The 16994-nt window shown below is 38.3% G+C and overlaps 3 protein-coding genes and 1 long non-coding RNA gene across 4 annotated transcripts; 2 read left to right on the top strand and 2 right to left on the bottom strand.

Moving 5' to 3' along the window:
* Nucleotides 1–920: 920 nt before the first annotated feature.
* On the bottom strand, nt 921–3680 carry LOC119990804 (DNA-directed RNA polymerase II subunit RPB7). The gene is made up of 6 exons (XM_038836906.1): nt 3493–3680; nt 2768–2933; nt 2608–2658; nt 2306–2371; nt 2142–2210; nt 921–1232 (listed from the first exon to the last, which is right to left on the bottom strand). Exons 1-6 carry the CDS (start codon nt 3606–3608, stop codon nt 1167–1169), a joined length of 534 nt encoding a protein of 177 aa, XP_038692834.1. The 5' UTR covers nt 3609–3680; the 3' UTR covers nt 921–1166.
* A 2576-nt stretch (nt 3681–6256) lies between these two features.
* On the top strand, nt 6257–6786 carry LOC119992249. Its single transcript, XR_005466331.1, has 2 exons — nt 6257–6426; nt 6518–6786. It is a non-coding gene; the product is annotated as an uncharacterized LOC119992249 (long non-coding RNA).
* Nucleotides 6787–7415: 629 nt separating this feature from the next.
* Nucleotides 7416–10298, top strand: LOC119991360 (metal tolerance protein B-like). The gene is made up of 2 exons (XM_038837727.1): nt 7416–7650; nt 8955–10298. The coding sequence occupies exon 2, from the start codon at nt 9004–9006 to the stop codon at nt 10162–10164; it is 1161 nt and encodes a 386-aa protein (XP_038693655.1). The 5' UTR covers nt 7416–7650; nt 8955–9003; the 3' UTR covers nt 10165–10298.
* A 121-nt stretch (nt 10299–10419) lies between these two features.
* LOC119991361 (ras-related protein Rab2BV-like) lies at nt 10420–14463 on the bottom strand. The gene is made up of 3 exons (XM_038837728.1): nt 14303–14463; nt 13977–14178; nt 10420–11192 (listed from the first exon to the last, which is right to left on the bottom strand). The coding sequence occupies exons 2-3, from the start codon at nt 14139–14141 to the stop codon at nt 10707–10709; spliced, it is 651 nt and encodes a 216-aa protein (XP_038693656.1). The 5' UTR covers nt 14142–14178; nt 14303–14463; the 3' UTR covers nt 10420–10706.
* Nucleotides 14464–16994: the final 2531 nt, after the last annotated feature.

Below are 16994 nucleotides of genomic sequence, written 5' to 3'. Positions count from 1 at the left end.
TACAACAATTACCCTATTTTTTCGCCCTCTTAACGTCACATACATCATCTACTCATCACAATCACAAAACCCAGTCATGTCATCTTCGCAACCTCTCTCACAATCCAAAGACACCCTTTACCTCCAAACCCTGTTGGCCTCTGCTCGTCCCTTTATCCATGGCGAGCTCGAGTCACTTGACAAGAAATTGCCTTCACTGATAGTTGTTTTGCCTCTGTGAGAGCGGGTGGGTGTTGGTACAAGCACTGGAGTTTTCACGTACACCATGTGTACATGTACAAAATTTTCAAGCTATGTGTTGATCCAATGCGCACATGAGAGAGTAGGCTTTGAGCATATGATTGTGTCGTCGGCGGAAGTGAGTTTGAAGTGAAGGCTGGACGCAGCCGGGCCGGGTTCGCCTCCTTAGCCAAGAAGACAAGACGGCTAAGGAAGTCAGCAGCTATAATTAAAAAAAAAAAGGATAGAGCGGGTCTCCAGCTGTTGGATTTTTCCAAAGTTCCAGCAGCTCTCCTATTCACCAAAATGGAGAAAGAGAGCGTATTGGTGCATTGGGGTGATCCAGTCCTATGCAATACAAAAGTTTTCACAAAGGAAGAAGATATGTTAGAAGGTATGTGCCTATCCTTCCATATCTTGCTCACGGGCACTGTGCCTATCCTTTATGGTTGGGTAATGGTGGTCTAGTGGTTGGTGTTCTCTCTGGATATCATATGATCGCTCACCCAGTAACCATGACGTGGTTGAACCCAGTAGACACTATATTTCAACAGGGATTTTTGGAGCTCGATCGACCCAATCAAGTATCAAGTAGTAGACAGCTTATCCTTGGAACCCCTAGACAAGTATGACATTGAAGACCACCACAGGTGGATCCTAGCTTCATTCCCCTTGTAATTAAACTAAAAGGGCAAAAAAGAAGAGGAAAAAAGCAAAAGCAATTACATAAAAGTGAAGGATTACGACTTTGCTTGAATGTTTCCTTGCGCTTTTTCGCCTGAACAAGGTACCCTGAATAATAGCTTAACAAGAACAAATAAAAGTGACTTTAAATGAGAACACAAGCAAATGATCGATGTTCCGGTCACTATACAACAGAACAAACAAAAGCAATTACAAGGTAACCTTGTGATCCCATGTAATATAAAAACTAGTCGACAACTTGACTACACCGTCGCTCTAGGATCATTTATCACCCCCAGAAAGTCGTCCTTTATGGTACCAATGCAGAACTGCAAAAGCAGCCAAAATACGAAGCATCATTCAATAGTATACCGACCATAAATTTGTATCATGAACGAGTACCATCCATCAAAATCAAAGTATGAAGAATGTAAATGAACAACAAGCATATGTATCATGAACATATCAGTTGAACCCCTACAATATTGGCAAGATGGTGAGGGGGCAACGACTGAACCAGTAGGCAGTTGTCCTCCTCTCCATGGAATGCAAGCATGAATGATCTTAGCAGGAAAGCTTTGACAGAGTCCCTTTAGTGAATGTGGAGCTCTGCTAAAAAGGTATAGGTTGGCAAATGAGTAATCTAATGTTTGCACATGCATATTTTGAGAGCAGAAGTAGGCGCGTAAGCCACTTCGTCTTCATTTACAGATTACGGAACATAGAAACTCTCTAATCTAATAGGGGCATGAGAAAGGGCCCAAAGGGGAAGTCTGCGTCTATAGTTAATAAATGACCAGGCAGGCTCCAACTATTCAATTGAGTGCCTCCACTATGTCGTTACGAGAAAGCACCACAATTTTTGGTTTTGGAGTTTCCAAAACGATTCCCCCTAGAAGCTGGACTAAAAATATTCTGAAACTTAATAATGTATGTGTGGTAGGATTTGAGCCTTCGATCTGTTTGAAATCCTAAGGAGTGGCTACCACAAGGCCAATAGCTCCTTGTTAAAATATTCTCAAATATGTAGCCCACCTTTAAAGAAAAATGTCAAAAAACTAATGATAATGTATAGTTTTTCATTAAGTTCTATCCCAAGGTCCTTGAAAGAAAATTTCCCTATTATATAATATGCACTCATAGAGCAAAAGAAAAAGAAGGAAGAAATAAATATGACAACTAAAAAAAGAAGGAAGAGTTTGAAACTTAATTCACAAAAACGAGATAGAAACACATACAATTTCTGTAGCATCTACTCGAGTGCCAATAATCTTTAATCGTACTTCGCTGTCCTTCTGAATTTTAACCTGGAGAAAGAAAGAGAAACAAATTATATCAAACAGTTCAAATCTAGAATCCTAACATTACTTCACTTGAGAATAAAATGGATTGTGAAGCATACGGATCCATCAGAAGTTGTATAATTGGGTGTATCTCCAGGCTGGAACTCCATGTCATCCGGTATCAACTAAAACACAACATATGGATATGAATAAGGATGTCAAAAGAAGATGATCACAGTTAAAGCATTTGAATGCATTCTACAAAGCAGGAAAACAAGAAAATCTTAGACAAACCAATAAAATAATATGACTTATAGAAAATGAAATATAAACAAAGGTTTTTTAGAGGATCAAGCGAAAGAACAAAGTATCATAGTTAACTAACACTCCTAGAGACCCCATGAGGGGGCCAAATACTTACATGGTTTGAAACAAAAATTTGCACAGGCCCAGCTTCAGCAAAAAATCCCATCTACAAGGATCCCAAACAAAGATCTTATGCAGATGCCAAAATCATAAATGGGTAAACTATAGTCATAGCATTGAGCGAAATACTTGAGCAGGAAAAAAGACCAACCAACCTTGTTCACCATGGTAACAACAGCTTCTAAGATCTCCCCTTTAAATGGCCTGAACACAACACACTGGTACTTCACAGGAAAAGACACAAAGCCTGTTCCGTCACGAATCAATCCTTGTCCAATTTTCTCAATACCAGTTATTGCGACCACGAACCCATGTCGTCCACTAAAGAAACATAATGATTTTACCATTCAGCGTCTTGCAGTTAACTTTATCTTGATCATTCGAAACACACTACCCTGAATTCCCTTCCTCATTAAAATTAAGAAAAAAATAGAAAAGGTTCAAAATTTCATGTGCTTCGGCATTCCAATGAGTCCAAAGCCTTGCTTCACAGTGAAACGTTTGCGGTGATTTAACGGAAATTGCAATGCAATTTCAAACTCCATCAGGGAGCCGAACAGATGCAGAACCTCATATACTTATAATTCGTTGTTTCAACTTACATGATAGACCCAACACATCAAAATTCGTATAATAAGCCAAAATTTCTCCTATTAACTTACAAACATGCTCTAGCAAAATTAGGGATTTCAGGATATCCACGTTTTTGTTCTCAAAAAGATTTTCCCTTTACCACAGGTCCGCAACTAAACAGAAGAGAAGCATAAATAAGGTATGAGACTTCAAACCTTTTAATGGCGAAGATGCACACATATATACACATACACATAACGTTTCAATATTGCAAATTAAAAACCCCCAAAAAAAAAAACCCAGTAACCTGCAGGTGCCTTCGACATCTTTCATGAGCTTGGAAACGATGTTCTCGCGGAGATTTCGGCCAAAGTGGCGAGGATGCAATTGCATGTTTCGTTCTAGTACTATGTGGAAAAACATCTTCTTCTTTCCGTTATTTTGTCTCTCCCTGAAGTATGAAACTGGAGTGGATGATTCCGGCGAGTGAAGCCGAACTGAAATCATATGTATATTGGATTTACTTATATGGGCCGGATCTTGGCTACGGAAAACCACTTGGAGAATAATAAATGGGCTTGGCCCGTTATGTTTTATTTTATCCAGGCCCGGGCTCTAGTTCTGACCCTTGCCTTTTGTTTCTGCTTTCGGCTCTTGTCTTGGCTACAGATGGAGCTCAAAAAGTCAAAACATCAAAAAATGAGCTGGGCCGGTTTATGGTTTATTTTAACTGGGCTAGACTTTCATTTCATTTGTACCGGATAAGCAGGTCCACGGGCCTAGGCCTGCTATTGGTCTTTTATTCATTCAACAATTAGGTGGGCTTTTGGAGGGTGGAGTATGAGCATTTGACACTTGACCACCATGAGTGGGTAGCGAGTACTTTGTGAGTGGGTCATGCTTTCGTAGACCACTTGACGATAGTCGAGTTGGTTATCTCTCCATATTTAAGACGTTCTGTTCTAAGCTGACACAACTATTTTCAAGTGATTTGCACTAGATCTCGACCCAACTAACCTGTCGAGCGAGTTTGTACATCGCTAATTTGGCCCGAGTTTAAACTTAGTGCGTTGTCCAAAAAAAAGTGCTTTTGTATGTGGGCTTTTGGAGGGTGGAGTATGACCACCATGAGAGGTTGGCGAGTACTTGAACATTGTGTGCATTAGCGTATGTATACCTGTGAAGGCCACATCTTCCTCAAAAGTCCAATAGTTCATACAGGTGAGTTCACATTTCAGAAATTAACAAAATAGTTTAGGGAAACATGCCCATAGTTGCCAGACCAGAACAAACCTGCATATACAATGGCATAAATAATACCCGTATGTATTTGCCGGCCTAATGCAGTTCAATCCGAAATAGAAAAAAGAAAACATGTGAAATCAATTATTGACATTGCAGGTATGTTGAATAGGAGATGTTCCAGTGCCATCCATATTGTACATGGGCATTCGTCTACAAGTACAAAATGCATTTATAATCCTAAATTCTACCAACAAATTTACATTCAATCAACAAATGGCCTATTCAATAGACTTGCAATGTCAATAATTGCAGACACCTTATCTGGCCCCAATGTGTACGAGACTCCCCGGTCGTTCATTCCCCAGCCTTTGATTTCCCTACCAGGATCTGACCAAAGTAAATCACAAAGCAAACCAGAATCCGGAACATCTGTTGGTCGAGAGAAGTTCCTATTTTGATCCAAATTTTCTCTGTCAGGGGAAATTAAGTCCTCCATGCATGCACAATATTTTCTCATCTATTAGTGCAGACAGTCGAAACAATAAATGTTTTCCAATGTCTTACACTAATAGATGAGTAAATCACAAAGCAAATCCGAGTTGAGGCATATCACTGTAGTGTTCCTCAAGAAATTGTTGGCCTGAGCTAATGCTTGTGAGACACTAGTAGTACCAAAATCTTGTGTTTGTGGATCCATGTTGGCTTCGATACCATAAAATAACTTGATATTTTGATTGTATTGCAGGTAAGAAACTACTGAATCAAGAGATAAGAAGATGGCATAAAGAAGAAGGAGAAGAAGAAGGAGAAGAAGAAGGAGAAGAGAGAGCTAACAACTGAACACATGTGATGTTATTCAATCGTAGTAGTTACAAACGGTAACCACAAGTGCACTATATACAGGTTACAATACCAACCAAACGGTAACTTTTATGGGACATCAATACAAACATTTGAATTACATGTATATTTGAAATGTATGAATAAAATGAATTAAACTAAGTTTGAGATGAGCAGCCCATAGTGATGGGCCCAACTCAAAACAATCATAACACTTCAAAGGAATGGACCCATCTTGAAAAAAGAAGGTCCAATTGTCAAAGACCAAAACGGTGAGCTTTGTAAATCATCATCCCCAATCTTCATTATCTATTTCACGTCAATCACCCTAGGAGACGCGAACATGACACATGAAACCAGAGAATGAGAGGAATAGTGAGATCAATTTATCAATCTGGAACATCAGTTGGGCAAGATAAGTTCCTAATTTGATCCAAATTTTCCAAGTCAGAGGAAAGGCCTCCTTGCATGCACAATATTTTCTCATCTATCAGTGCAACCACAGGGAGACAGTTGAAACAATCAGTGAAGGTTTTCCAAAGTCTTACATTGAACCGGCGTTTACATTCATCATAAAATCAGTAAATCCGATTAATAGAAGCGGATTCATGGTTGCCTCTTAGAAGGAAGAAGTTCTCAGGGTATTTTATTTTATAAAATACAACTTAGATTCTCTTTCCAGGATGACCCTTTATCACCAGATACATGCCATAGCAACAGATACAACGTTGGTTGCCAACGAATTCATATTCATATATATTAAAGAGAAAGTCGGGTTTTGACAAATTTCTGAGTTGACCAATGATAGATAGGTGGGGACAGAAGAACCTACACAAGCTAGACTACAATATTATGCAAAATAAATAAATAAATAAATAAAATAATAATAATAATAATAATAAAACCGTTTGTCCTAAGAGAATCATATTTGTGAACAATGTTTGTGAACTTTATCCACAACCGTTGGATCTGATCAACGGTGCAGATGAAGTCACACTTTTAACCCACTTCTAACCAAACTCTCTCACTCATTGGTTCAGCTCCTTCGTATCAATCTGCAGCAGAAACAAACCTCGCGACAAATCAGACACATATCGCGTCAATCTGCAGAAACAAAGCTTCTTCTTCGATTCTTAGAGTCTTAGACCGATATCAGGTTCTCTTCTCCTTCCTTCTTTTTTGATTATAAAACCTAGTTACCCTCTCCAAATTGCAAGACACATGTCACTTCGTGAGGACCCACATAGGTGGTGGTCGACGGCGATGACCCAGTGGTGTTCGACGGAGACGGCCCAGTGGTGACCCAGGTGGTGGTTCGATGGCGACGACCCAATGGTGAACCCAGGTGGTGGTGCGCCGACAAAAAGTGGATGGGGGTTTGATCTCTAAGTTTGGGGTTATAGGGTTTCTCTTGTAATCCAAAGTTGTACCCTTCTAATTGCAAGGGTTCTGAAATTTATAAAAGTTCTAACGATTGAATAAAAATTGCACAATTTGTGCATATCAGTTCTTGGATTTTTCTTCATTATTGGATTTCCCTTGAGTTGGTTGCTGATTATGTTGTTAAGTAGCTGCTTTTGTTCTGATTTGTTAGTCGACACTAGTTGATTTGTTTGTATGAATTGTTGGTTACTTTGGGTCTTTTTTTTTGGGTGTATTCTTTTTGTTCATTTTTTCTTCATTATTGGAAGTCTCTACTGTGTGAATCGAAGGAAGTAGTTGACAAAATGGGTATGTCGATTTGTACAAGACGAAGGTCGGGTTTGTTTTTGGAATTTGTCGCGAAGAGGAACGAAGGAGCTGAACCCGTGAGTGAGAGAGTCTGGTTAGAAGTGGGTTAAAAGTGCGACTTCATTTGCACTGTTGATCAGATCCAATGATTGTGGATAAAGTTCACAAACATGGTTCACAAATATGGTTCTCATAGGAGAAAAACACTATATCAAAATATATGAAAGGATATAATAGTAAAATTAGGGTATTGTTTTTATAAAAATACGTACATTTTAAATTAATATTATAGTGTATTTAATTATGGAGTTATATTTAATAAATATTGCCGTGTATTAACCGCTCCAAATAAATACGTATTAAAGAATCATTTTAAACTAATTAATATTAATGGAAAAGGACAACCACTCTCCGCCGAACATAACCAGACAAATCGCCTTCTGCAATCCCATAGGTGTAGTCATAGCAATAAAGGGAATATTTTTAATGTCAGCGAAAAAGCAAACCCTCTTGGACGCTCAATCTTCTCCGGTAAATAACCATGTATTTCATTTTTCGTTGGAATTAATGGCAGTTTCTGAGGTTTCGGAGGAGAAACGGTTGAATATGGAAAGCACGTAAAGCACTTCCTTTCCTTCCATTTGTTGAGGTACCCATCTTTATGTGACCTCTCCACATTTATAATCCGTCTCATTTGTTCAATTTCATGTATCAATAAGTCAGAAAACTCACCCGCCGCTTGAAGGTTCTTCCTCTTTTACGAACTGGGTTTTCAGGTATATTGATGATGCCTTCGCAACATCAATTGATGCCTGGGTATTCTACGTTTCATCTGGTTTAGCTTACTTTGTTCTGGTGTTTTAAACGTTTTTATGATGTTTCACATCATTTTATTGGTTTGCAATTATTATGATCTTGATCTATCCACATATTTGGGTAGTGCATTTTGCATCTATTGCTGTTTCTTTTCTTGTTCCATTCCTAGTCTAAACCTGTGAAAACTAATTTGGCGTATCATGGTCGCTTGATAATCATTTTGTGCCTAGTTTCAATTGCTAAATCAACGTAATAATTGTTTTCGGCTTTTTGCTTGGTTGATGTTATACTTGCTGAATATCTCTATATTATTGTATAATCTGTGTTCCCTTTTAAAGATCGATATTTGTTTTAGTTTTATGAAGTGGAACTAGGTCAATTTCTTATGATTGTGGAGTTGGAGAATATGCAGTGATATTATTGATTGAAAAGGTTAGGCTGTGAAGAGTTACTAAGACAGGTGGTTGTTACCCTGAGTGAAAGATTGCCTATATTAGATATTAGTGACATTGAGGGGAACTGTGAAATAATTCTCTGGGACACTCTACCGGTAGCGACAGGGTATAACTTGTGGGAAGTCACATTTGGTTGTCTGGTTAGGTGAGTAGGTATCATCAGTGTTTTATCATTCAAATGAGAAGATCCTTGGTTGAATTCTGAGTTTACTCAATTCTGTACAGTTGTGTTGCAAACTAATATGGTTTAAGCTGACAGATTTTCAATACCAAATTTGCTCCCACTTGAGGATTTGCTTTGTTTAAGTTTAAAATATATTTGGGTTATGTATTGTCCTCTAATATTGTTTCCTCAAATCTCGCCATCATTTTGATTAATTTGGCTCTAAACTTCAAGATCATTCACCTTTTAAAATGATCAATTGCTGTCAAAGTTTTGGTTTCAATCAAAGTTCAAGCTTTTGATCTTTGCATGTTACATGTATAAATAATTGGTCATAAGGGTCAATATTTGTCTTTATAGTTGGCAGTGTGAACTCTTGGAGTTTTAGCATTGATAACTGTCTAACCCACTTTTGTTTGAACTGGATCAAACTGTAGTATTTGTGTTTTAATTGATGTATTATTCCATTCCTTTATGTTTTATTTGTTTCACCAATCACTCTGTTTTCACAAAAAAAAGGGAAAAAATTGGAGAGGCAAAGGAAATAGCCATTTCATTGTCCAAACAGATGGAGCATGAGGAAGTCTCTAGTTTGATATCAGCTAGCCAGCAGGATATGGAAATGCTAATGGTACCTGTGGCAAGTGATGTCCATCAGGCACCATCACAATCATCTTGTAGTTCTGCCTGTGCCTTCTACAACCCCAAAAATACCCTTTTCGAGTCAGAAGAGCGATCTAAGTCGGCAACAAAAATTTCCGTTCTCATAATCTTCTATCTAATGGTTATGATGGTAGAGATTGTTGGTGGTCTAAAAGCCAACAGCCTTGCAGTGATCACTGATGCAGTGCACTTGCTTACTGATGTTTTTGGATTCGCCATCTCTCTGTTTACAGTCTGGGCTTCAGGTTGGGAGGCAACATCTGACCAATCTTTTGGATATAGCCGTCTTGAAGTTTTTGGCTCCTTGATATCCGTGCAGCTCATATGGCTCATCTCTGGAAGATTAATATATGAAGCGGTTAACATGATTCTTCATAAACATTCAAAGGTGAATGGGGCACTGATGTTTTCAGTTGCAGCATTTGGATTTATCATTAACTTAATCATGGTTACATGGTTGGGTCACAACCATGCTCATCATGCTTGTATAGACAAAGATCATGACCATACTCATCATGCTTGTGTGGACAAAGATCACAACCATGTTCACAATCATGAAGGCGGGTTATGTGCAAAAGATGAAGTAGAGAATGCTAGGCTGGTGTCAAGTCCTCCAGCAGAATCAAAATTAGTAAACATAAATCTCGAAGGGGTGTACCTGCATGTCGTAGCTGATCTGATTCAGTCAGTTGGGGTAATGATCGCCGGCACTGTTATATGGGCTAAACCAAATTGGTTGTTGGTTGATCTAATCTGCACACTTGTTTTCTCTGTTCTTGCATTGAGTGCAACGGTACCCATGCTAAGAAACATATTTCGTATACTGATGGACAGGACACCTTCAGAGATCAATGTTGCTAGCCTGGAAAGTGGTTTGAAATGTATCAAGGGAGTTAGAACTATTCATGACCTGCATGTTTGGGCCATCACAGCTGGAAAGTATGTGTTGTCTTGCCATTTAGTAGCTGACCCTGGAGTTAGCTCTAATGAAATACTGTGCCAGGTTAGAGATTATTGTGAAAGAACATACAGAATTCACCACATCACTGTACAAGTTGAACAATAGTTGTCTATCAGGTTTTTACTTTTTACAACATCAATCTAGTATTTCTATGGGAGTAAAGCAGTTTACTCTTTTCCCCACTTCTTGCCAATGTTTATATTGTTGCTCTGTTACAATGAACCATCTCTTACGCATTATCCCCCGTCGATTTCTCTGTTCTTTTATCTGCACTTTCACATCACTCCACCCTATATTTTTGCCTTATTTAGTCCGTAAGCATTTTTAATGAGAGAAATAGAAGTCTTGAGAAGAATACCATTGAGAAATTATGTTCAGAACCACTCCAGAATTACAACAATCAGTAAGTTACACTAGTTAAACAACATTCAGTAAATCAAGCACCTGTTGAGAAAGAAAAACAAAGAAAACCATCCCAAAAACTACTTTGTTTCCACTTTTACAAGCTCCTTTATCACACAACTCGAAGTCAAAAAGTATTCTATAGGTCTCTTTCACCAAAAAATGAAAACGAAAAAGAATATAGAGAACAAGACAGACAACTGCTAGCATATCTTTTGTGTCCCTCAAATATTTTCTACCACACATTAAGTAGAACAGCAACTTCTTTTGTTTGTGTTTCCGGAATCATCAATGTTAATGGTGGTTCCTTGACCAGGAATTGTGGTACTGGCCGCTGCTTCTTGAGATGCTAATGCCTTTTTGCTGATGATGTTGTAGATCTCTGCTAGTATTGTTTGGAACGCTTTCTCAACATTGGTAGCTTCCAGTGCTGATGTCTCGAGAAACGAAAGGCCCTCCCTCTCAGCGAATGTATGCCCATCCTCCTCCGAAACAGCTCTGAGATGATTAAGATCAGACTTATTTCCGGCCATCATGATGACAATGTTAGAATCTGCATGGTCTCTCAATTCTCGCAGCCACCTTTGGACATTGTCAAAGGTTTGGCTCTTAGTTATGTCATAGACAAGGAGTGCGCCGACTGCCCCTCTATAGTAAGCACTGGTAATAGCTCGATACCTCTCCTGACCAGCAGTGTCCCAAATCTGTGCCTTAACCGTCTTTCCCTCTACCTGTATCAAAACAAATAGACATTAGCTACACTGGCACTAACATTAAATCATTGTTGTCAACGCGCAAAGGCATCGCATTGCTTCAAAGCGCAAAGCACACTTTAAGCGCACGCTTTAAGTACTTGAAGCGCAATATTCATAAAATATTTAATAAATTTAGTAATAATAAAAGGTTATATGTATCTCATCACAAAAACAAATCAAGTTCATATATAATAATGAACAGCACTACCGTGAATATAAAATAATGTTCTTGATCACTGTTAGACAGCACTAGTGTGATATAAATTAATCATTCATGAGTCACTACAGCACTGTGAATCTATGATATAAAAAAATGTAACAAATATATTTATATTTGATAAGAAATTGAATATATACACACTCTGACTGAATCTGTGACAGTGTTGTCACCGGGCGGCCAGGCGTGCGCCTAGGCACACCAGGCGAGGCAAGGCACAGCCTAGGGGCCTCGCCTAGCCTAGGTGCACGCCTCAGGCCAGGCGCAACAAAATTGGGCGTGCGTCTAGGGTAAATTAATGTCTTATACAATCAATAAAATAATGTTTATTACATTTTCATTTTATTGTACAGATTCACACAAAAAAAAGAAACAGACTTGAGCACAAAAGGTTGCATGATCTAGTGTATATCAAGTACAATCAAGCTCTTAAGGCTTGTCATGATATGAGGAGCGTCATTGATCCAATTTCTTTAAATGATATAGATGATTGCAATGAATGGTTGACTGGAGAGATGGAAACTTCAGATGCAGAGGATGAACTAGTTTTTCCTAATGATGATTTGAGATGGGGTCATGTGGCAAGAGCATCAAGGGTTGAGGAAGCACCAATAAATACTACGCGTGTAACAAGAATGCAAATGGCATCATCAACTAGTGCTTCAACTAGTAGAGTGTTAGTTGAAGGGGAGGATTATTTGGAAGAGGATGAGATGGAGAACTATGAAGAAGAAGAAGAATGGAATGAGATGGAGGACTTAGATGATCTTTAAGATTATTTGTTTTAAACTTTTGATAAAACTTGCAAGACACCTTATGAGACTTTTGAATTGTTCTGGATTTTACTAATTTAGTGACTTTAGTAACTGCTATTATATATTTATCTTTTCTTTTAAAAAATTGCGCCTAGCTTCACTCAGGCGTGCACCTTGCCCCTCGGGCGTTTGAATGGTCTAGCGCCTTTAGCCTTTGATAACACTGATCTGTGATATGTAAAAATATATAACAAAAAAGGGAAAGAAAAAAAAAAAAAAAAAAAGCTTCACGAACATACAAACAGGAGGCACGACAAGAGCACAGGCCACGAGGCACAGAGTCTTCTTGCAGTAGCAATCGACAGAAGCTTGAGTCGCATAGAGTCGACTTGCAATCGATCCGCCGAGTCGCACACTCTCCAATGGATTCGGAAGAGAGAGAAGGGATCGAAGATGAAGCGTGTCATACAAAGTCGTGAGAGGTAGTTCAAGAAACCACGGCGTGAATGACTTGGGGCTAGGGCTGCCAAGGTGGGTTCGAGCTTTCCTAACAATCTAGCCTACATCATGCCCAAAAAGCCCTTTTAAACCAAAGCGAGAGAGGCGCACGCTTCTTTGCGCCTTGCGGTTTGACAGAAGAGCGCGCTTCTCCTTGCTTATGTAATTTAGGCGAAGCGAGTCGGAGCGAGGCACAAGCCCTGCGCTCAGCCTCGCTTCTCGCTTTAAGCATGCAGTGCGCACGCTTTTGACAACACTGCATTAAATACCGGAAGGAAGGCAGAAGCGGAATGACTTTCAAGCCCTGTAGATTACCATGCAACAAAAAACAAATATACGACTCCCATACTTCTGAAATATTCTTCCAGTATTTGTCATGAAGACAAACACGAGCATACAAGAATCTTTAATGCTACACACAAGCAGAATAAAATTCAAACCCTGTAGATTCCTAGCAACAAATTTTAAGCATACCACTCATCAGATATATCAGTTTCTTTCAGAAATTTTATAAATATATATACAAGCAACGATCTAACACTCTTATAACCCTTGTAGCTGTGCAAAGTATTTGCAGCCACATCTACAATCGTCTACAATCACCCCTCATATTGATCCAAAATGTTAAATCAGTCATCTGCTCATTAGCCCATTGTATACGATTTTCCCAACAATTGACTATATCCAAAGCAACAAGAAATGCTTCAATACAGAATGACTGTTCCAGATAAGGAAAAAACTAAAAATCCCATCAGTAAAATAATGAGAGAAAAATTACAGACGGGCACACTTCAAGCAATTCATTTAGATACTTAAGACAACTCATATTTGCAATCTAGAAAGAGAAACCAGAAAGCTCACAATAATCTCTTATTTCACATGAAAGAATTATCAAAGAACTCCATACGGCTGAGTAGCTTTCAATGCTTATAATAGGATGAGAAGAACCCAATGATTAGGGGGTTTTTAACCACTAAGAAAAATTTAATCAACCTCAACACAAGCAATTTTCCGTCACCAAATGATCATATCAAAAGTGAATAAAATTGAATATGGACCATCTTGGAGTTGCTAAATCAGCAAATATTTCTTAAAATGATGACCACGGAACCATAATAAATAGCAAAATGGCTAGCGACAAATAGACATCCTAAGCAAACAAAAAAAAATTCAAAATCAAACGCTTCGTTGACCCACAACAAGCAAAAAGCAAACTTCACCAAACAGATCTACCGCTAAAAGAGACGCTAAAACGCATGAAACCTGAAAACAATCGATCAAAATGCTCACCTGAAGAGTTCTAGTTGCGAACTCGACTCCGATAGTGGATTTAGACTCCAAACAGAACTCATTCCTGGTGAATCTGGACAAGATATTAGATTTTCCGACCCCAGAGTCCCCGATCAAAACGATCTTGAAAAGATAATCGTATTCGTGATCTACCCTATTCGCCATCTATCTACCTCCACCTTCCCTCTCCGATCTCTCAGACCTGTCAAAAATCCACAAAACGCACAAATTAACTCACACACACATACATACACAAGAATATGCGCACATACATATAAAAAAGAAAACATAGATGTATGCATAGATCTGGAGAAGACCAGGCTTACCAGGGTTGAATAGATCGAGAAGGAGACTGGAGACTGTCTGTCGAAATGCTTCGTTTTAATGGAGGGATTGATGGCGAGCATGGACTGACCAAATATTGCTGGTATGAAACGGCCAATAAAATATATAAATTTGCGATTTTTTTATTTTTTATTTTCAGATTTTCTGTGTCGTGCTGAAACGGCGTCGTAACAAAATATTGGTAAAGTGTGAGATGGCAACTGACAGTGGTAGGCTGGCTGGCAGTGAATGTTTGGTTTATAGGGATTCACGTTATTCGGTATGCTACGGGGTAGAGCTACGATGTGGACGGAACCAGAAATGTGATTTTTATGGGCCCATTAAAAAATGGCACGTTAGTTAAGCAAGATTTTCCCTATATTTCTAGGACCCTGTTGATTAATCAATCGTGCAGGAACTATAATTATAATTATAATTTTTTTCCTGTCAAATCAATCTGTTTAAAAGTGGTGGTGACATAGTAATGATAGGGATGAACAAATTGTGGCCGCTGGATTATTAAATTTCGATGCCAGCGGCCCTTGGTGGGTGGAAATTGAATAAGGCCATTTGAGATAATAGTATCAGAGTAAATACAATGATGTAATTTTATTAGAGCCAACAAAATATATTGATGGATGTGTTTTGTTGATATGGTTAGGGCAACAAAATATATTGATATAATAATATAAATTTATTAGCTTATTTTTGGTGTACCCAGTATTGATTTTTGATTTTTGTGTAGTTATGAGTGTGATATAAGTGGGGTCCATTGTTGGAGTCAACATGAAGGTCATGTTTCATTCCCCATTTTGTTTCCAACAAAATTATATTGTTTAGTACGCATTTTTATCCATGTTCCATCAAAAATACACTCATACCCCATCAAACGACGCTCATTTATGCACCCACATTTTTACTTGTTGCACACCTTGTCAGAAACATGATGTGTCCAAGTAATTAATGTGTACACATCTTGTCTCTAACATTGCCTTTTGCATTGACACGATAGTGTCTTTTTCAAATTGTCTTTTTTTTGTCATTTTGTTTTTATTTTTGTCATTTTATTTTTTTATAATAATTTCAATAAAATAATGATGACTTGATGTGAAGAGAGATTCATACTGTGTAAGTTTTTCAGGCAAAAAATGACAAGTTACGAAATTCAATTGTCTGGTTTTTTATCAAGCTTAGATATTCAACGTAATCTCTCACCACTCTTATAAATTATATAAATTATAACACAATGGTTTTAGAAGGAAATATAGAACGAATACACTAAATGTATGATGCAAGTTGTTCTATATACGGCGTAACCCATGCGGCTGCGCGATCGTACATGTACCTGTACCTAAATGGGAGGCATTGGGTAACCCTCTATCAAGGAAACCTGGACAAAGTGATTATTATTAACGGACCCGATAGTGATAGTAACATGTTCATGCGACGGTGGAGGCACTGATCGCAACGGCAAAAATGTCAAGCATTGTTCATAACTAAGAAGATGTAATATGACATTGGGGTAATAAGACTTTTGGTCACTGAAAGATTTCTCATGTTCAATTTACACACTGAAATATTTTTTGTGTCAATTCGATACATCAAATATTCAAATTGTGCCAAATTACACAATCGCACAGATTTGCCCAATTTTGGGCAGTCAACGTTGACTGCATCTAGGGTTAACAAGAGAGAGAGTGTTGATCGAGAGTGTGAATGTGAAATATTGGGTTTGGGTGTCTTAGGGTTACTTGATATTGGGCGTGTAAATATTGTGGTCTAACGACGTTAACACCATTTGTCATGTCAACAACACTTAACGGTCAATGTGTCATATAGGCACGTTGACTGCCCAAAACTAAGCAAATCTGCCCGATTGTGTAATTTGGCACAATTTAAATCTTTGGTGTATCAAATTGACACAAAAAATCTTTCGATGTGCAAATTGGAACATTAAAAATATTTCAGTGACCAAATGTGCTATTAACCCATATGACATTGTAACTTGAAGCAATTAAGTGACCTACGTCAGGCATCGTCATCCAGTGTTGAAGTGGTGCTGGTTTATTTGATTCCCAGAAGTTCAGTGAGTTTGTCAATGGAGCATGCTCGATCATAACCACCAAATCGATCAACATACTTTGCCCAAAATGTTCTCAACTTGTCAATCAAGTTTTGACGGACGTACATCCATGCATCCTCACCAAAACCAAGCAACCCACTAATAGCCCGAAAGCCACAATTTCCATCAGCTCTTACATCTTTTACGAACATAATTTAAGGATGCAATGTAGGTGGGAACTGACTAAGATATTCATGCTAATGGTTAACTGAACTCGATCTTGAAATCCTTTGTGTAAGGAGTGGTGGAGTATTGTAGAGAGATGAACAACTATGTCTACCTGGTTCCTAAGAATGAAGAAAATTGTGTTGACTAAACTCAGACGTTTTACCACAAATAGATCTGTCTATTTTCCTCTTTAAGGAGGAGCGTACTGATGAACAACTGTGTCTACTTGGTTCCTCATAATGGTTCAAATCATGCTAAACGAACTTGAATACAAATGGATTGCCATGAGTAGATCTATCTACTTTCTTTTTTGAAGAGAGGCGTCCACGAATGTCAGTCTTGACAACAGAATGAAGAAGTGTAGTTATTGATGGATTAATTAGCTCCATTAACTTCCTTAGTAG

This window comes from Tripterygium wilfordii, chromosome 22, assembly GCF_013401445.1.
Source record: "Tripterygium wilfordii isolate XIE 37 chromosome 22, ASM1340144v1, whole genome shotgun sequence".
In the NCBI taxonomy this organism is placed as follows: Eukaryota; Viridiplantae; Streptophyta; class Magnoliopsida; order Celastrales; family Celastraceae; genus Tripterygium; species Tripterygium wilfordii.
The sequence above is the reverse complement of the archived record's forward strand: the minus strand, read 5'-3'. Positions and strand labels throughout refer to the sequence as shown.